The sequence below is a fragment of the Mustela erminea genome, chromosome 4 (genome assembly GCF_009829155.1).
Source record: "Mustela erminea isolate mMusErm1 chromosome 4, mMusErm1.Pri, whole genome shotgun sequence".
In the NCBI taxonomy this organism is placed as follows: domain Eukaryota; kingdom Metazoa; phylum Chordata; class Mammalia; order Carnivora; family Mustelidae; genus Mustela; species Mustela erminea.
The window spans coordinates 147,950,524-147,971,015 of NC_045617.1; the positions used below are offsets into that span (position 1 = coordinate 147,950,524).

Genomic DNA, 20,492 nt, shown 5'->3' on the forward strand with positions numbered 1-20,492 from the left:
ACTTGTACCAGAATGTTTATGGCAGTTTTATTCAAAATAGGTGAATGTTTAGAATGAACCGTATTATAGTAATACAATGAACATTACTCAAAAATGTAAAGGAAGGAAGTACACACTCAGCAATCAGATGAATGTCAGTGAAAATCTGCTCAGCTTGGGTGCCTGGGTGGCTCAGTGGCTTAAAAAGCCTCTGCCTTTGGCTCAGGTCATGATCCCAGGGTGCGGGCATGGAGCCCTGCATCAGGCTCTCTGCTCAGCGGGAAGCCTGCTTCCTCCTCTCTCTCTGCCTGCCTCTCTGCCTACTTGTGATCTCTGTCTGTCAAATAAATAAAATCTGTTTTTTAAAAAAATGCTCAGCTTAAGAATCTAGACACCAAAAAAAGTGCATACTAGAGAGATCTATTTTTATGACTTTTAAAAACAGGCGAAATTAATTTGTGTGGTTAGATACAGCAATTCCCTCAAGGCAAGAGAACCAGTAAGAACCTAATGGAACTGCAATGTAATGTTCTAAGAGTGTTGCTCACAAGTCTATGCATTTGTCAGAACTCATTTAAGGGTACACCCGAGATCTGTGATTTTATTGTATGTAATGATACTTCGATAAATCTTTAAAAGATATTGAGAAATTATGATCATGTATCAGTTTGGCATAGATCCAAAAGCACATTTGTTGGCCAGCCCTGAAGAGAAGAGAGAAGCTACATTGTTACAACCCCATGGAGGGTAATAGGGTAATTTGGTGTCTCTTTAGTTACATTTTTTATTTGCCTGTGTTTGGTATAAAGAAATGGATTAGACTTTTAAAGATAGATACTATATCCAGCAGCTAGCCAAAAGTTGCTATTTCTTAAAAATACCGCTGTTAATTTGGGGAAGTTGTCTGTGCTGGGAATATGCAAATAATGACGATTTTATTTCTTCTTTTGCTACCCTCGGATTTTTAATTTCATGTTCTCCTTGGAGCAGAACCACCAGCGTATTGTTGGTTGCACCTGTCATCCCTGGATTTTATACCAGTGTTCCTGATATATAAGGAGTGATTCTAATGTTTGTACATTTCAGATAATGCTTTGTTGAAGGTTCAGTTGTAGATAGGCTTTACAAAGTGTGTTCATTTTCTGTTATTGTGTAAAAAAAATTTTTTTTATGCAAACATAATGGCTTAAAACAACACCCATTTATTAACTCACAGTTTTGTAGGTCAGAAGTTTTAGCATAGTGTTTAGCATGGTATGGTTGGGTTTTCTGCTCAAGGTCTAAACAGCTAAAACTCAAGGGTTCAGTCCAGGTGAGTTCTCAGCTGAAGACTCTCAGCAAGGATCCATTTCCATTCTCATTTAGATTATTGGAAGAACTCAGTTTTCTATGGATGCAGAATGGAGGTTGCGGACTCCCTGCCAGCTCTCAGCTGGGAGCTGTTTACTGTTCCAAGAGGCTTCCTGTGACTTGTCACATGGCCTCCTCCAGCTCCAAAACCAGCCAGGAAGAATCTTAGCATTGTCTTAGTATTGAACTTTCTCACACTGAGTCTCTCTAACGGCTTGGTCTTTGACCTCTAGACCCAGATTTAAGGGCGGGGTTATTTTCTGGATAATTTCCCTATTTTAAGACCAGCTGATTTGGGACCCTACTTAAATCTGCTAAATCTCTTGAGGTAGCACCTAGCTTAGTGTTCGTTTGAATAACTAGCAAAAAGTGCATATACACTAGGGGTCAGAATCTTGGGGGGTGATCTTAGGATTCTGGCTACCATGGCCCACTCTCCAGTCCTTAAAGATTCATATTCATCCCACATGCAAAATACACTCACCCCCTTCCAGGGTTCCTTGAAAGTCTCATAATACAGTATCAACTCAACTCTGTCTCCTCCTCAAAATCTCATTAGCTTAAAGTCACAAATCTTAATCATCTAAATGATCTAAAACAGATGTAAAGGATGGTCACACTGGAGCACAATATTTCTGTATCTGTGGACTTGTGAAATGAGAGGCAAGCTCTTTGCCCCCAGTGGTCTTGCCATACAAAGGTGGGGTAGGCATTGGGTCATTGTTGCAGAAGTTCCAGTTCCAAAAGGGGGAGAGGGAGAGTAAAAGGCTGTTGCTGACTCATAGGGTTTTGAAGGTCACCTAGACGAATGTTGGGTATACTGCTAAGTGAATTTACACTAATGCCTGGAAAATTCATTTTTTGGACTGATCTCTTTGTAACAGATAAAAATATTAGATGAAATGTATTCAAAATAAAATATTTCAGGGCACCTGGGTGGCTCAGTTGGTTAAGCATGTGACTCTTGATTTCAGCTGAGGTCATGATCTCAGGGTCAAGAGATGGAGCTCTGTGTTGGCTATATACTAGGCATGGAACCTGCTTGAGATTCTCGTCCTTCTCCTCTGCCCCCCACAACTAAAAATCAATCAATCAAGTAAGTTATTTCATTAAAAGCATGGATGATCTGCTAGGAAAAATGAAATATTCAGACCAAGGGTTTGGTGGAGATGGGCTCCTAAAGGCATATACTGATCAATGAAGGCAGATTTTTCTCTGAAGACATTTGATACCAGCGTTAAAAAAAAAAAAATTATTATTTGTTCTTGTTTTCTGCCTCCCAGGGCACAGAGACAATAAGGAGTCAAGTGCCAAGACCCTGGCAATGGGAAGGTCTAGTAAGAGACCCTCTTCTCAGACAATTAGATGCCAAAGACCCGCTGCTCAATGAGGGGCTGTGGAAACTTGCCTGCGGTGAATGAACCCTGGAGCCCAGCGGAGGGAAGAAAGCAATTCAGTCATCAGCCTGTCTTTCCTTTGGCTTGCAGCCTAAAACTTACTATCCCTGGGCCATGAGAAAATAAAGTCTCCAACCACACACATACGCACACACACTGAGGATGGCTTGCTCCAAAGCTGATCAAAAGGAAAGTGAATAGACCTGGAAAACTAACAGAAAATAGTCCCTGGAAGAGAGAGAGAAGAAAATAAAAATCCTTCTAGAGAAGGGAGGCAGTCCTCGGCATGTGTAGAGAAGGACTTGATGTCATTGTCAGGAATGGCCTTTTGAGTTCATACACTCGTCTCCTTTGCTTTGCTCCAGGAAGACCATGAATTAATTCTAAATAAGCCTTGAGTTAAAAAGTAAACCAAGAGAAATTCCAAAGTGCGTGGGATGAGCAACACTAAGATGTCCAACTCATGGACAGTTAGAGCCAAAGGTATACCCTGAGGATGATTATCAAAAAAGAAGAAAGAATTCAAAGACAGAAAATTAACAAAGGAAAAAACCCAAAGAACCAAAAAGGAAGGAAATGGTAAGAAAAATGGCAGAAATTAATGATATATACATATCAGTTTATATGTTTAAATGTTTTGTATATCTGTATATAAGTTTGAATATAGATTAAATGAACAATAGAAAACTATCCAAATCACTAAATGTAAAAAAAAAATACAAGAAGATACTTAGAAGTTAATAGACCACTCATCTTTACATAAATTGAAAAAGAATATAATTCATTGCCCACTCTCTCTTCTTAGATTGTGTTCCCCTGGACATGCACATAACTCTAAGACAATGCCCTTCCATTGCCCTGCTCAAAATAAACAGTGTGGCTAAAAAAAGTTTTCAGGATATGCAAGTGTTGATGTCCAAGGATGCAATGACTTCAGAATATTCATTCTGCCCAGCTTCCATCTGGGCATCTGTCTCTTTCTCTTTGAGATGCAACAAAAATTGTGCACCTCTTTCTGATATTCTCCACCAAGTGATTCAACTGACAAATATATAAGAATCAAAATAACTTAGTGAATTCTTTGTATTTGGGCTTTTTCTAATGGAAAACTAGAGTAGGACCAATTTTTTTCACATCCTTCCCTGAACATTTCTAAGACCCTTTATATGTATATTTTTAAGATTTTATTTATTTTAGAGAGCACAAGTGGGAGAAAGGGCAGAGGGAGAAGGAGAAAGAGAATCTCAAGCAGACTCCATGCTGAGGACAGAGCCTGACTTGGGGCTCAATCCCATGATCCTGAGATCATGATCTGAACCCAAATCAAGAGTCAGATGCTCAACTGACTGAGCCGCCCAGGCATTCTAACCCTTTATATGTTTTTATGGGAAAATCCTCTCACCTAGAATCTATGATGTCTCTCTCTCTCTCTATCTCTTTTTTTTTTTAAAGAGAGAGAGAGAGCTCTCATGCACATGGAGGGGCAGAAGGAGAGAGAGAATCCTAAGCAGGCTCAATCCCACATGGAGCTCAGGCCCATGACCCTGAGATCATGACCTGAGCCGAAATCAAGAGTCAGAGGCCTGACTGACCACCCAGGTGCGCCTTGATGTCATATCTAAGAAGAAGAAAGCCTATGCACTGGGATAAAGAATAATTTGTACCTTTCCTGGGAGGGAACTGGTTATCCATTCGCATAAGGGATTCCAGTTTCTTCTCTTCTTACTTGAAGGGTTTGGTCTCCACTGCAAGTGTAAAACACATTGGTGTCAGCGTGGTGCAGGGAAGAACTGACCAGAAGTCCAGTCCTCCTTTGTGGTTTAAAGTGTGCATCAAAGGGAAGCTTTCTCCTCCCACCAGTACCCATTTAACTCAACCATGTGCTTTTTTTGACATGGCACTCTTGTGTTTTTTAAGTTGACTAAAAATATAGATGCCCCTGAAAACTATTAAAAAAGTACAAAAACCCTGCTAACCCATAATTCTACATGCAGTGAAAATATTCCTCAAAAGTGAAGCAAACAAAAACTAAAGGAATTCACTGACGGTCAACGTGCCCTACAAATAATGTTAAAGCATGTTTTTCAGGCAATAGGAGATCGCTCACGGTCAGAAAATTGAATGTACAAAAAGAACATTGGAAGAGGAGTAAGTAAAATCAAATAAATTATTTTTTACATCTTAATAGGGCTAAAGAATAACTATCTGCTTATTAATTTTGCCTCCTTGAGGACAGCAGGTCATTCTCACATAGCCTCCTTCCTGGACTGACCAGTTTGTACACTAACAGGCACTGGTCATGTTGCTTGTCTACACCTTGAGTTTCAGCCGCATCAATTTGAATGACCAGATGCTCAAGGATAAATTCCCAAGGATGGATTTGCAAAATATTTTGAGTTAGCAACTGGTCAACCACCATTATCGCATGCTGAAACATCTTTTGGGTCAGCTGTTTATTTCCAAATACACACGTGCACAAGCACACATACCAGTACACCACAAACATACTACACAAACACACATACACTTTGCACACACACACACAACCACACACAAACACATCTCAACACAATACAGATATATGAAATACAAACATCACATACTTATGCATACCAGCTGCCATGCACACCACAGACACCTCACACCATTCACAGATACACAAGCACCATACAGCACACACCACACACTTCTCTTTCCTTGACTGTCCACACAACTGTCCACATCACATTCATCCCTAGAAATAGGTTCTTTTTACTTTTCTTTGGAAAGAATCTGTGGAAATATATATTTTCCCCCAAATTTCCTGAGCTTGCTAAATACCCTTGATAAGGTCTTTAACAGAGAAGTCCCCCTTATCACTTTGGGGAATTGTTAATTTCATTTAGTATCAACATAAGAGTAAGACTGACCTGATTCGGGAGAGACAAGCGATTCCTTCTTCCCCTGCGAAGCCTTTGAACTTTAAAAAATACTGAACTTCTGGATTTACCACTTTTAGCCCCATTAATCCTTCACCCAATCCTCTGACTTCATTATATCCAAGTTAAAAGGGTTAGTTTTTAACTTCACTTTTACCTTTTCTTGAATCTTCAGATGAGGAGTGTGAGTCTTACAATCTTCCAGCAGATTAGAAACCTCCTGGCAATCAGCCGTCAAGTTCATGACCCTATAGCCAGACATCGTTCGTCTCCTCCTGCCAGGAAGGAGAACCAGACTGTTGCGTAAGTGTTCCCAGAGTAGATGTTTTCTCTTGAGCATGGCTCTGGGTATGTAATACTCTTCTGACAGGAAGGCTATGGCTATTTAAATGCCTGATAAACACCCTATTAGCTTTTTGCTTTCCTGCCATCCCTTTTCCTTTTTTTCCCTTCTCTCTGCCCTGCCTTTCTCTTCTCTTCTCTTCTCTTCTCTTCTCTCCTCTCCCCTCCCCTCCCCTCCCCTCCCCTCCCCCTTTCTCTCTTTTGCAAAGGCCACATCTGCCTGACACTCAAGCTACTCAGAGAGATGTACATTTTATTAAGGTATATCCTCCAAAGAAAGTGACTTCCCCTATAGCTTCTGCAATGACTACATTCTCCTGGTTCTGCCACTTATCCATAGTGACACCCAGGAGCGCTTTTACCTTGGAATTCTTTGAAGGGAACCTACTGATCAGATAGGAACATCTAAGCCCTTAAATCAGGGACTTTGTAAGACATATAGTTTCTTACATACTTAAGCATTTTTTAAGAGATATGTTATTATACTTATAAAGTGCCTAATAAATATTGGGCACATAGCAGATACTCTATTAATTGGCCCAATCATTTTCTCTAAAGAAATGTTGAAAACGTTTAACCTATTTGCCCCAAAGACTCTGATGTCTTATATAATCCGTTGGATATTTTTTCCATCGGAAATCTAGGTCCTGGCTATCCCTGCATGTTTGTACAGTTTGATGACGAGGCTGGCCATTTCTGGCATTCTCCAGCCTTTTAGTGATGGGAGCCCCAGATCAGCAGCTGCTCAATGTCCATATTTTAAATAAACAGCATTCCCATCTGGTGTCCATGTCTCGGGTTCTCATCACTGATTACCCAGAGCAAATGATCTTCTTGTATGCTGACCCCCAAAGCTTTATGTTGCTCTGTGATGTACTTTGAAATCACTTCTGGATTCTACATCTGGATTCTGTGTTTCTTATTAAGTTTTTAAATTTAACACTGTATATGAAACTTCCCAACATAGAAGAAACATAGAGCAGTTTAATATAACCATGTGCCCATTAACCAGCTTCAACAATCACCAATATATATAATTTTATACATACATATTTTTATGTATTTTTCTCCAGTGGTGGTTTTCTGTAGTATTTTAAAATAAATCTCAAATATTATGTTATTTTTCCCACAAAAAGGACAGCCTGGATATAGAACTCATTAGTGCTTTAAAAAACATAACATGCCCTCAGCCCAATAATAGGCAATGATCTCTTGATATCATCTAATAGTTAGTCATTATGAGTATGTTTCCAGTTGCTTTAGAGTTATCCTTTAATACTTCATGTATTTATTTATTTAATCATTTGTTTATTTAAATGAGGACCCAAACAAGATCCACGTGTGGTCCATAACTGTTAGGGCTCTCACCTCTCTGTAACTTCATAACCATCATTTCCTTCATTTTGTACTGGCTGTTACTTAAAAACAACAGTAGTAACAAAACAGGCTCATTTGCAGAGTGACCCTCATGTCTGATTTGGCTAATTGCTTCCTTTCAGTGTCATTTGATAAATTTTTTACTCCCTTTGTTCTGGAAGCTGCTGGTGTATGGAGAGGCTTGCTTAGACCAAGGACAAGAATCCTTCATGAGCTGCTGGCAGCTTGACCCATCTTCAGTGAGATAAGATTGCTCGGTGGGTTCAGATAGTCTCAGCTTGATTTATCCACCCATGAAGTTCTCAGCAGCCTTTGCCTGCGGACTTTGATGGTTGTTAGTAAATGCTGTGTAGAGCCATTATTTTATTAGAAGTTACAAAATGGTTTCCTAATTCTGTCCTGCCTTCGTCGTGTAGGAACTGGAGCCTTCTGCAAAACAGGATATTTGCCCAATTGAATATTTTGTTAACCTGAAACACAATTTAACAGGAAAGCTGGGGCGCCTGTGTGGCTTGTCAGTTAAGCATCTGCCTTCTGCTCAGGTCGTGATCCCAGGGCCCTGAGATTGAGCCCCATGTCTGGCTCCCTGCTCAGCAGCGAGTCTGCTTCTCCCTTTGGCCCTCCCTACTGTTTGTACGCATTCTCTTTCTCTCTCTCAAATAAATAAATGATCTTAAAAAAATAAGAAAGCCAGGATACTTTATGAAGTTGTAGAATAATAATTTAGTGCCTTAGTGAAGTTGACCAAGGAAAATTATGACTTCATGGGTTTTACTTGATGTGTTTCAATCTGTTGAGCCCCTGTTTTTTGATGCTTAAATTGTCCCTTCTTTGGCCAGTAGGAGGCTACTCCAGCTGGTTTCTATCTATTAAGACCTGACCCTAGTTGTCTGGGAAATCTTCCTTGTTTTCTAACACACACACACACACACACACACACTCCAGACTTCTCTAGCGTATTTCCTGTTCTGGAACCTGGGCTTTTTTATGGAGTGCTGGTTCCTTTCAGTAGCAGATAACAGCCACGCTCCAAACACTGAGGTACTCTCTGCTTCTAGGTCTCATTGCTTCTAGCCCTTTCAGCAGAAGAACTTAAACTATTTTTTAAGAAAAAAAAATTATAAATTCTGATTATATTTCCAATTCAATTTGAATGTTGGAGTGATTTTTAAAACTTCTTTGACTTTATGCTCCTGAATTTTTGTCATACAGTAAACATCTTGATTCCTAATACACAGAATTACGTTTTTGCTTTATGATAATATTCCTATATTAAGATTCATCAGACATTTATTAAGTACCTACACCAAAGACTCAGAAGCACATGGCTCAGCCTTGGACCCTCAGGGCCTTCAGCATGTTGGTATATCCATTTAGTACTCTCAAGAATGACATTAAGAACCTGTCATTAGCAGGATGTCTGGGTGGCTCAGTGAGTTGAGCAGCTGACTCTTGATTTCAGGTCATGATCTCAGGGTTGTGAGATGGAGCCCTGGGTCAGACTCTGTGCTGAGCGTGGAACCTGCTTAAGATTGTCTCGCTCTCTCTCCACTTGCCCCTCCCCCAGCTTCCATGTATGGCATGCTCTCTCTCTCTCTCAAACCACCCCCCCCCAAACAAAAAACCTGTCATTAACATGGGACATCCTTACAAGTAGGGGAAAGTTTGACAAAGAGACATGTACAGAGGGAAGATGATACGAAGACAAAGGGGGAAAGACTTCTACAAACTAAGGAGTTCCTGAGGTTCCTAGCAGAGAGGCACAGAACTGATTCTCCCTCAACACTGAGAAGGAACAAAATCCGCTGCTCTGTTCAGACTTCTGCAACTGTGAGACAATAAATTACTGCTTTTCAGCCACCCAATTTGTAGCACTTCGTTATGGCCAACCCAGGAAACGAATACACATGCCCACTTGATTACCTCATTATTATCACTAACACAACATGGCCCCACATCAACTCATTGTCTTCGCTCTAAAAAAGACTCCTCTTCCTGCATTCTCTGGCTTAGTTGTTCAGACACTCTATTTGCAGTCTGTCAGGTTAGAGACCCAGATTCTTCAGCATCCATCTAACCAAATACGATGACCTTTCAACTTTACCTCCTGAACATTATGGATGTCTCTGTTCTTCTCTCCATGTCACTATTGCTTGTAGGGTCTCCCTCAAGCTCCCTAACGTGGCAAACACGACCTTCATGTGCTGGTCACACTCACCCTCCTAATCTCATCTTCTGTTCTTTACTCACTGACCATGGAGGCAGGTCATTTTTTTCAGAATTCATCCTGTTTCTTGTCTCCATACTTTTGCATGTGTTGGGCTTCAGTGTGAGAAATCTTACCATAAAACAACCCATTTAGCTCAGGAATTTCTTGTGGAGGAAGATTCCTCACTGTGCTCTTCCACTTGGGGTCAGAACCGCTTGTATGGTCTCCCCAAATGGTCTGTATGTCCCTCTGCTATTTTGCCTAAGGCAGAGGCCTGGCAGCGATTTTGTCTGTCCTGTACTTTAGACTGGAGAATAGTGACTGTGCCCAGTTTACTTTCGTGTCCCAATTCCTAGATTCTAGATGAGAGCAAGACTTCAGTCATGGTCTTTTAGTGTATACAGATTTGACCTCTGTTTACTTGCCCTGGTTTTTCATTCAGAACCATGCCTATCCCATCACCTCAACATGAAATAACCTCATGGCTCTACTGTCTCTAAGGTGAAGATCGCCGCAGGAAGCAACCAAGGAAACAGCCCTGGATCCCCATACATGCTCTGGCTAGTTGACACCTACACATTCCCATTTTACAAAAATACTGCTCCTTCTCCTGTTGGGAGCATTATAGATGATTCAACCACTGAAGCCGTTGGAGTCCAAAAGGAAAATACAGCAGACTCACAGTAGTGCATTTGAAGACATCGTTAAAAGAGACAACTTACACAGGACTGAGAATGTGGCACAGGCCAAGAAAGTCCTGACAGGGAGGAGAGAAACCACCAGAATGTGTGGATGGACCAGCCAGCGGCTGTGAACTGCAGGGGAAGAATCAGCAACCTGCCGATCCCACAGGGAGGGACTTTAGGGATAGACACCCCCTGTCCTCACTCTTCAGCCTCCACTGAAAATCCAGCAGGATCCAGGGGACAAGGCATTGTGGATGGAAACCGTGCAGGCCAGCCTCCTGGGGCCTAAACGGGATGAAGAGTGGATCATACAAAGGGAGCGGTATGTGGCCAATGTCTAGTCCAACAAATATAAATGAACATTAGCTTTTACAAATAGGAAAAGTCATCATCCTACTGAGGTTACCACCCTGGATGAAGAGCTTCCAAACATTGTTTCCTGTTTTGAGATCCAGAAACTGTGAGTCTGGCCTGTGGGCTCTGATCTAGCAGTTCCTCCTAATCCACTGGTAATTCAATGAGGACGACAACTTCGTACTTGGCTGTCACTTTATTGGAATTTTCATTCTTCTTACATTTTTCTCAGAAAGAAAGCTTAATAACATAAAGAACTGATCTCAGATTTGAAAAAAACCAGACAAAAGAAATTCTTTCTGTTGATATTTTTAACACCAAAGTCTTCTCATTTGTGCAGGAAGGTGTCCAGTAACTTTCCATCATAGCAAGGTAGGATAACTAAGGAAATCAAATTAAAGGACATCAAATTAAAGATTTAAATAGTGCTTCTGTGGTTAAATCCACGGACAAAATCACTATCCTTTACCTTCATAAACGAGTGAGTTTCCTCTCTTTAGCCCAGTCTTGGATAACTGCTTCTCCAAATATAAGGTAGGTGATCAGTCCTGATAGGTTAATGGCAAATAACAACAAGAAGACATTTCTCCACCGAAATTCAGGGTCCTGAGGACACAAAAGCTCAAGTAAATATTACCCCCTTTCATCCTTTTCTCTGTGAGGCTGTATTAATAGTTTGCTAGTGGGTTTCCATGCAGAAATTCATTCCCTGCAAGCAGCTTGGTAGTTGGATAGAAATAATATGTTCAAAGTGGATTTGGAATAGTTTTAATAAATGGGATTTAAGGACCTTTACGATTAGCTTACCGAACTGCATTTGTCACAGTTTAGCAAGGTGCCATATGTTTTCTCTTTTGTGCAAATCATGACATCAAACATGCTGAGTGTTTTTTTCTTGCTTTGCAATGTCATGGTGGCAGCATTGCAGGCTTGGGGCTAGACATGTCTAAAAAGGAAGAACTCTGATTCTATATCGTCTTAGTGGATATAGAGACACTATATAGATAGTGGATATAGTGTCAGATTTTCAGCTTAATCATCAGGAAATGGGGGTAATAACATACCATCCTCATTAATTAATCAATAATTAAATGAGATTCCTGCATATGATATTCCTATAATGATGCCTGCATGTGTCCCACACTCCACCACATCTGTTTTAAATCATCCCTCTGCTTGGGGATGGTTGTGCAAGTGAAAATTCCAGAATGTTGCAGAAGACATGGTAAGTTGCCTCTATGCACGCAATCATCATCTCCGGACACCTCTATGGCTGTGTGGTTTCTGGTATTAAAGACTGAAGGAAATTGTTCTACATTTTTCTTTGCCAGGTTGATCTTCATGACAAAGGGGACTGCAATTTATTGTGTTTTCTAAAATGAGAATAGCGTCTTTATGCCACTACCTCTAGATCTAGATGGCAGAGCATCTGAAGAATCTGTGACAGGAAAACTACCTGATCGAGGAGAAATCCATTGACAGTTGGTGTCAGGATTGCTGCTATGAATATGAATCCCCTTGTGGCTCCTGTAAGAAAACTGGAATGTCTGTGGGTGACAGGAATGTTCCAGGCTAGATCCAGAGGTGCTCCACAGTGTCCTTCAGCCCTGCTCTTCTAAGTATATCAAAAAGGACTTGCACTGCATATGTTCAATGAGAGGAACTGAGACAAATCAAAAAATACCCCTCTCCCCACGTACCTCAAAAAATGGCCAGAGGATCAACTGCAGTCCTTGCCTATGATTTATTATTTCTCAAAGTTTGGGGCTCCCAGAAAGCTTTGGGCTACATCTTTTTCAGAATACATGAATATAAGAGTGGAGATTACCCTTCTACCTTGGAGCAATATCTAAGACATTGATATAGATCCCTGAGTGACAGAAGGAGCTCAGTCCACACGAGAGGATCAAGAGGTCATTGTCGTGATGTAGCTGGGGGTGATGTAGGGCAGAACCACAAGGAGCACTGAAGATGGGAAATTTCCTAGGGAATGTGGAACAAATTAAACATGTTCTCCATTTTTCTGACAGTTCCCTAATAACATGACAGATGACAGGTATCCTTCTTCCTTCTGTGCTATTTTAATTTTTACCTACACAAGTTGTGTGACGTATGCTTATTGTAAGAGTAAATTACCACAAAGAACCAAAGTTCCCCTCGTGTGCCCCCAAACCCATTCCCATTCTGGTCTCTAATGTTAACTAGTCCAAATTATGTGGTGTAGAGTTGCATGCCTTTCTTCTCTGCAGACATCTCTAATGTATACTGACACACACACCTACCTCTCTGTAAGGCATGTGTGCCCCATGCAGGCAGAAAGCTCAATTTGTCTGTGAAAGGGCCAGTAGCATTGTTTTAATTTCCCTGACCTCACAGAGTATTCTCATACATAGTAGGGCACACTTTCTTTTTACAACTTTTTTGAAACTAAGGTGTTCTTTCTGAACGTAAGTATAATTTATTTTGGTAGAACAGGCTGTCATCAGTGGCCTTGCCTGACCACTTATGCATTTTTCATTTTGATGGGTACTGTCAAAGTATCTTACAAAAAGGTTGTACCGGGCGCCTGGGTGGCTCAGTGGGTTAAGCCGCTGCCTTCGGCTCAGGTCATGATCTCAGGGTCCTGGGATCGAGTCCCGCATCGGGCTCTCTGCTCAGCAGGGAGCCTGCTTCCTCCTCTCTCTCTGCCTGCCTCTCTGCCTACTTGTGTTCTCTGTCAAATAAATAAATAAAATCTTTAAAAAAAAAAAAAAAAAAAAAGGTTGTACCAAACTAAATGGCCAAAAATATTGGGTTTTTTTCCCCCTCATCTCCTTGAGAACATTGAACATTTTCAACATTTCAGTACCTTTTCTACCATGAAGTCCACCGAATCTTAATGTTCCCCTTGAACCCTCTGCCTTTACTCCAGTTACAATAGGGGACAAGTTCCTGCAACCAACCAAGACCAGATCCCTCTGGACCCCTGGACCACGTCTCCTCCAGTCTTGCCCAGGCCCAGGCCGCTCAGAGAGGAGGCACCCTCAAGTCTGTACCCTCACTTAATTCCTTGGCTCTCTGTTCCCACCCATCCACATATGCAAATTTATCTTCCTTCATACAGCCAGGGCTCAAAACCAGACAAAACTTTCCACCTCTTCAGAACTCCTTCCATGTGCTTTGACAGTTTTCTGCTCCTTTTGTGCTTGCAGTCTCTGTCCTTCCACCCTTGTCAAGGCCTTTCAGGACCTCTGGCTTGCTAAGTCCACCATCGTTTTCTCTAGACCAGCAGCACATGGTTCCATGGACCCGTCACCTCAGACTGAATGTTGCCCAAGGGCCCCTGGGTGGCTTCCCAGTCCCCGCTACCTCTCCTTCTCCTTTGTCTGGGGCCCAGAGATTGGAGGATCATGGGACTATTTCCTTGGGTTTCTTCTCTGGGTGATCACATTCAACCAAGGTCTTCAAATACCATCTGTATCTTCTTTTTTTTAATAGAAACTTTTTTTAAAAAATGTATTTGACAGACAGAGATCACAAGTAGGCAGAGAGGCAGACGGGGTGGTGGGGGGAGTAGGTTCCCCCCTTAGCAGAGAGCCAGATGATGCGGGGCTTGATCCAGGACCCTGGGATTATGACCTGAGCCGAAGGCAGAGGCTTTAACCCACTGAGCCACCCAGGCGCCCTACCATCTGCATCCTGAGAGATTTTAGTATGCCTTGTTCTCTGCCGTATTTCTGCCGAGTCCATTCGATCTCCACTCATAGTTCATAGCTAGCACTTGATTTATATGTATTGTAAATTAATGCTTAAATCTATCACCTGTTTATGCAATTTGTAACTCATGTGTATGTGTATGTGTATGTGTATGTGTATGTGTATGTGTATATGTATACCTCAAGGGTATGTTTGTCTTTTCTGACTTTTATTAAAGTTATAGCATCCTGGCTATTCTCTTTAGGACACTGCAAAGTATATCTTAAGTGTGTCATTACCCCATTTTTCCATTTTCCATTTCACTGTGAGTTTTAGAGGAGTTTAACTGGACAAGAGAGCACCCCATTTATCCTGTGAGCCCATCTGTACCGTGACCACTGGGATAGCTTGCCAGGGTAGTGTACTTGGGGCTAAAATTGCATCAAGGTGATTTTCCACCACAATAGACATGCTTTGTTCATCCAGCATTTGTGTTTCTAACACTTAGCCATGTTGCTGTGTGCAGTTGCAGTGTTGTTTTTCCCCCCATTTTTACTGCTGTATGTTGTTGCCTCATCTTCAAACTAAGTGTGTGTGTGTGTGTGTGTGTGTGTGTGTGTTTCTGTCACCTCAGATATGCACTGCCAGTTCTGTTTTATCTGCTTATTAGTCTTTTTTCTGTAAGTAGTTAGAAAGTTTCCTGCTTATAGATGTGCCTCTGTGGTTCCCTGGAGAGGAAGATAGAGTATGTACTGTCCTAGAGCCTGGCAGTACCTGGGCCCTTCTACTTTGGGGTGTTTTCTGGGATGTCTTCCTTCAGCCTCACAGGATGAGTCATCCTGTTGACCAGGACAGCCTGCTGAAATCCCTAGAATCACCAGAAATGGCCATTTCTATAAGAACTATTGAGTTCTTACAGGCTTAGCCCACTCCACCTGCCGGTTCCTCCAATGGCTTCCCACTGGCCCCTCGGACGGCCTTGGCTTTGTGTTCTCTGAACCAAAAAAGGTTTCTAGAGGCCAGTGAAGACTACCTTTTTGGAGACACTAAAGTATTCCCCTAATACCAAAACCAAGGAAGCCTCTGGAACTTGCAGACTTGTGGATTCCTGAGATTTCTAGGCAGTCAGTCATCCTATTCCAGTAGCTCTATGCCTATGTAACAGGAAATGAGAGAGAAGGGGGCTGTCTTCCTTCCAAAATTTTAAACCTTTCCTGCATGCTTTCCATCTTCTGATTCTTGTATTCTGGGATAATCTTTCAACTTACTTGTCCAATTTGCTAATTTGATGTTCATCTCCCTTCATTTAGGTATTCAGACCATTCATTGCAGTTAAAAATACTAACAATTATATTATTTTATCAACAACTATTTTACAGCAATGTCCACAATAGCCAAACTATGGAAAGAACCTAGATGTCCATCAACAGATGAATGGATCAAGAAGATGTGGTATATATACACAATGGAATACTATGCAATCTATTGTCTAAGTTATTTTCTCACATTTTTAGTTGAAGTATAGTTGATGTATGTTAGTTTCAGGTGTACAATATAGTGATTTGACAATGTCACACATTGCAAAATAGCCACAGTAAGTGTAGTAACCCTCTATCACCATACAATAGTAATATTATTGACTCTATGCCCTACGTTGTACTTTCCATTCCCATGGTTAATTATTTTATAACTGGAAGTTTGTATCTCTTAATCCCCTTCACACCTATTTGACTGATCCCCCCACTCCCCCACCCTCCCACTTCTGGCAACCACTAGTCTGTTCCCTTTATTTATGAGTCTGTCTGTCTTTCCTCTTGTTACTGTTATTTGTTTGTTTGGTTTTTTACATTCCACATATAAGGGAAATCATATGGTCATTGTCTTTGTCTGACTTGTATCACTTAGCATAATAAAGCTTTGGGTCCATCCATGTTGCTGCAAATGGCAAGATTTCATTCTTTTTTTATGACTAAATAATATTCCATGATGTCTATACTGCATCCTCTCCAGCCATCCATCTATTGATGGACGCATGGATTACTTCCTTATCTTTTGCTGTTGTAAAGATTGCTGCAAGATATGAGGGCAAATATCTTTTGTATGAGCGTTTTTCATTTTCCTCAGGTAAATACCCAGAAGGGGACTAACTGGGTTGTATGGGATCTTTATTTCTAGTTTTTTCAGGAATCCCCATACTGTTTTCCACAGTTGCTGCACCAATTTACATTCCCATTAATAGGGCACAAGGATTCTCTTTTCTCCACATTTTTTCCAATGCCTTTTTGTTACTAGCCATTTGGACAGTTTTTTTTTTTTCTTTTTAAATAAATGTTATTATACATATTTCCTGGGATCTCTCCCATGTTATTTGTTAATCATGTAAAATTTTCTTTTAATTTATCCTTCATTTGGATTCATTCTTACAGTTTTTGAGTTTGGTCTTTCTCTTTTGTGCTCTTGGTTTCTTTCATGTGTTTGAGGATTGGGGGCGGGGGTTAAACTTAGAAGCTCCATTAGTCAGTTGTGATAACTGATGTGAATTTCCTTTGCCCAAATTGGTGGACTATTCCCCTATCAGTGAATACTGAATACAAGCTCTGGTGATTGAAAATAATCCTCCAAGGTTATAAAGGGCTCTATGGGGGTATGAAGTCAGTCAGGCTGTGTGTGTTTGTATGTGGTTGGGGCAGGGGGGGCTTGTTTTCTGGGATGAAGAGTCCCTGGCTCTCTTGGTATCCATTAGTTAGCTTTTCTTACCCAGCACCTACTTCACCAATTTTATGTTTGTTAGCTCTATTCTTCCCATTTTTCATTCTTCCCCAATATTATGTAGACTTCTTTCTTCAGAATATTCCTTTCAGATACACTGCCTAAGCAAATCACAATCAGAAAGCAGTTCTCAGTAAGCTAAGAGAAATTCCAAAGAAGATTAAGTTGGATGCATACTTTATACATAGAATTCTAAAATAGACTCCAATATATCAGAAATTTAGCTATAAAAAGTGAAATCATGCAAGTTCAAGAAAAAACACAGGTGGGTGCTTTTATCTAGAAGCCATAGAAGGAAAGAATGATCAATTTACACAAAAATATGTTTCTTTCAGAATAGGAAAAATCATTATCAGCAAAGTCATGTTACAAATGACAATTTGGGGAAAAAACAACTGAAAGTCCTGTCACAAAGGATCCATCTCCTTAATTTATAAATACCTGGTCAACACTGAGGAGAAGACAAAGAAACATTCAATAGAAAAATTGTCAAGTAACCCAGGGTGCAGATGTTTCATGGTAATGTACTCATTTCAGTTCTGTGTTTTTACCTGATAAACTGATGGAGCAGATTCGACTTCGTTCATGTGGAGGACCCCATTTCTCCCACAGCGCATGCTGACCCCCTAATACCGATCCCTGAAATTAACATAATTAGAGCTCTTGATGTGTGGTGCCATGTGGAAACTCCCATCCAGCTCATAGTTGCAAAGTATCTGGATTCCTGGCCTATGCTTTGTCCAATTCGAGTTGCAATGAAGGAAACTAGTCTCAGTTCGGCCGCCAGAGGGGCGAACACAGTGAAAAGTGAGGTTGCAAACAAAGAAACACCAACCACTCTCTTTGTTCCTAGTCTTCCAGCAAGGTATCCACTGAGAAACAGCATCGGTATCAGGCCATAGCTGAGAGAACTAAAGATGATGCCCTGAATCTGAGGGCTCCAGTTGTACACAGGGACCTTAAAGAGACAAGAAAACGCTCCAGTGAGCTATTTGCAGGAAGGTGCTATCATAACTACAAAAACCTTGTTAGATCTTTCACTTGCTTTCACATCACTATTTCCCCCAATACAACTTTTTAACATAGAAGCCCCCAAAATAAGCATACAAGCAGATGAGCAGTAAGAACAAATGCACAGCTTCAATCTTGCTTTGCTTACCCCTGCAGGGAGACTGTCTGGGCCGTTATTCGGGTCACCAAATAAGTCACCAGGCAGCCCCTCGGTAGAGTCATTAAACTGGAAGCGATGGTCCGTGCTGTTGACCATGGCTACTATGGTGATGTTTAGGACAGTACACTGTGCCGCCGTTATGAAGTTGCACATGTGCATGGTAAAGGCTATCCCATAGCGAGTGGAGCACAAGCTTAGACCTAGAACGATTATAATGTGACGTTAGGGCTTTTCTCATTAAGCCATCATTTGTTTCTCACAAGTTGTAATACAGAAAAATACCACAGGCCATGCCTTGATGGTTTAAATGGCGCTCTGCTGGCTTTAGGAAAGGAAGATACAAAAGGAGGAAATCACTGAGTTGAACCAAAGGTGTTTTTATTTATTTTTATTTAAAAAAATTTTTTTTTAATTTGAGAGAGAGAAATTGAGCATGAGCCAGGGGTGGGGCAGAGAAGAAGATTCTCCACTGAGCAGGGAGCCTGATGTGGGACTCATTTCCTGGACTCTGGGACCATGACCTGAGCCGAAGGCAGGTCCCCCAAAGGTGTGTTTATACTACAGCTGTGTAGACACTGACTTGCTCTGAGGCATCTGTTCTTCCCATAATTCTGTCTCTCCCATTCCTGGGTTATTATATCCTATTGTTGATTAAAATCCTCAGAAGTAGGGTGCCTGGATGGCTCAGTGGGTTAAGCCGCTGCCTTCGGCTCAGGTCATGATCCCAGGGTCCTGGGATGGAACCCCGCATCGCATCGGGCTCTCTGCTCAGCAGGGAGCCTGCTTCCTCCTCTCTCTCTGCCTGCCTCTCTGCCTACTTGTGATCTCTTTCTGTCAAATAAATAAATAAAATCTTAAAAATAAAATAAAATAAAACCCTCAGAAGTAAATACATATATAGTAAAGTGTACATTTTATATGCATATAAATAAAAATATGTATATGTACATATTTACATTCTGTAATTTAAATAAAATATGTTATATATATTTTGTGTACTACATTATAAATTAGGTATATATAAAACACAATTTTTTAAACTCTGAAGGAGTTGTTCCTTGGTGTAGATAATGATTCTTATTATTCCTTATGTCTTCAGGCGTTGAGGACAAGCTTTCAGTTAAAGTTTAAAATTAAGAGGTGCCTGCGTGGCTCAGTCAGTTAAGTGTCCCCCTCTTGATTTTGGCTCAGGTCATGATCTTGGGGTTGTGAGGTCAGGCTCCACACTCAGTGGGGAACCTGCTTGAGATTCTCTCTCTCCCTTTCCTTCTGCTCACTCTCTTCCCCCCGCTTTCTCTCAAATAAGTAAATAAGTAAAAAAGATTCTCTTTTTCCTTGCCTCTCCCACCCTATTCCTGTGCTCTCACTCTCTCTAAAAAAATAAAATGAAGTTTGAAATTAAACCCCTAAAAATGTTTTCTCAGGGAAATTCACAACCACAAACTATGGAAAAAATATAGGAAAAAAAAAAAGGTAGAAAAAGAAATGAGCACAGCATTCAAATCTGGTTTTGCATTTCTAGGAAAGACGGCTACTGCTGGGAAGAAGCTATTGCAATAATGCAGAAGACAAGTGAAGAACGTTGGACGGGGGTCATAGCAGTAGAAGAGCAAAAAGGTAATCAGATCCCAGATCAATCCCCAGCATGAGTCACACTAAATCAAGGTTTCAGTTTTATAGACCGGTGGGGGAAGGGCACTGGAGAGGTTCTTGTTCTAAGAACTAGAAGCCTGGTTCAATGAGGAAGGAAGTTCTGTGGCAAGAGCAGGTTTGTGGGGAGTGGGGATGATCAAGAGCTTATTGTTAGACCCACAGAGATCCCTTTTAGGGACCTAAGGGAAGGTGTCGAGAATGTTGTTGGATACACAACTTTAGAGTTTAGAAGAGATATAGGGGCTGAGGTATAAGACTGGACACTCATAACCTACATATAATACTTGAAGCCATGGTATTCGGGAAAGGAAAACACAGAGGGAGGAGAACCAATGACTGACTCTGGGCACGTCTGATATTTACAGAGGCCAAATACGTGGGTACAACCAGTGAAAGGGAATGGTCAGAGGGTTTGGAAGAAAACCAGGAGAGCAGGAGAGTGTGGTGTCCTGGAAGCCAAGGGGAAAAGGGTTTCTGGGAGAAGGAAGTCAGCAAGTGTGTCAGATGGTCCGGATAGCTAATGTAACATAATGACTGAGGATCAATTCACTTAATCCTTACACAATCCTTTGAGGAAGCTACTGCTACTATCCCCATTTTACAGATGCACCT

The 20,492-nt window shown here is 41.1% G+C and overlaps 2 protein-coding genes across 6 annotated transcripts in view; both read right to left on the bottom strand.

Moving 5' to 3' along the window:
* LOC116589250 (sodium-dependent phosphate transport protein 1-like) overlaps positions 1–5,965 on the bottom strand; it is a 41,895-nt gene extending 35,930 nt beyond the window's left edge. For 2 of the 5 annotated variants that reach the window (XM_032341273.1, XM_032341274.1), the window contains exons 1-2: positions 5,802–5,964; positions 4,391–4,471 (exon numbers count right to left, since the gene is read on the bottom strand). In XM_032341273.1, coding sequence (XP_032197164.1) covers positions 4,391–4,471; positions 5,802–5,906 — 186 coding nt within the window. In that variant the 5' untranslated portion in view covers positions 5,907–5,964. Of the gene's footprint in view, positions 1–4,390; positions 4,472–5,635 lie in introns of all 5 variants that reach the window. The other 3 variants (XM_032341275.1, XM_032341277.1, XM_032341276.1) reach the window with 3 other exon arrangements.
* Positions 5,966–10,796: 4,831 nt separating this feature from the next.
* LOC116589445 (sodium-dependent phosphate transport protein 4-like) lies at positions 10,797–18,519 on the bottom strand. The gene is given in 9 exon segments (XM_032341383.1): positions 10,797–10,993; positions 11,082–11,218; positions 12,069–12,159; positions 12,449–12,527; positions 12,530–12,604; positions 17,608–17,688; positions 17,774–18,014; positions 18,216–18,427; positions 18,510–18,519. Coding segments are annotated over 8 exon segments (924 nt in total). The 3' UTR covers positions 10,797–10,993; positions 11,082–11,083.
* Between the last annotated feature and the right edge of the window lie 1,973 nt (positions 18,520–20,492).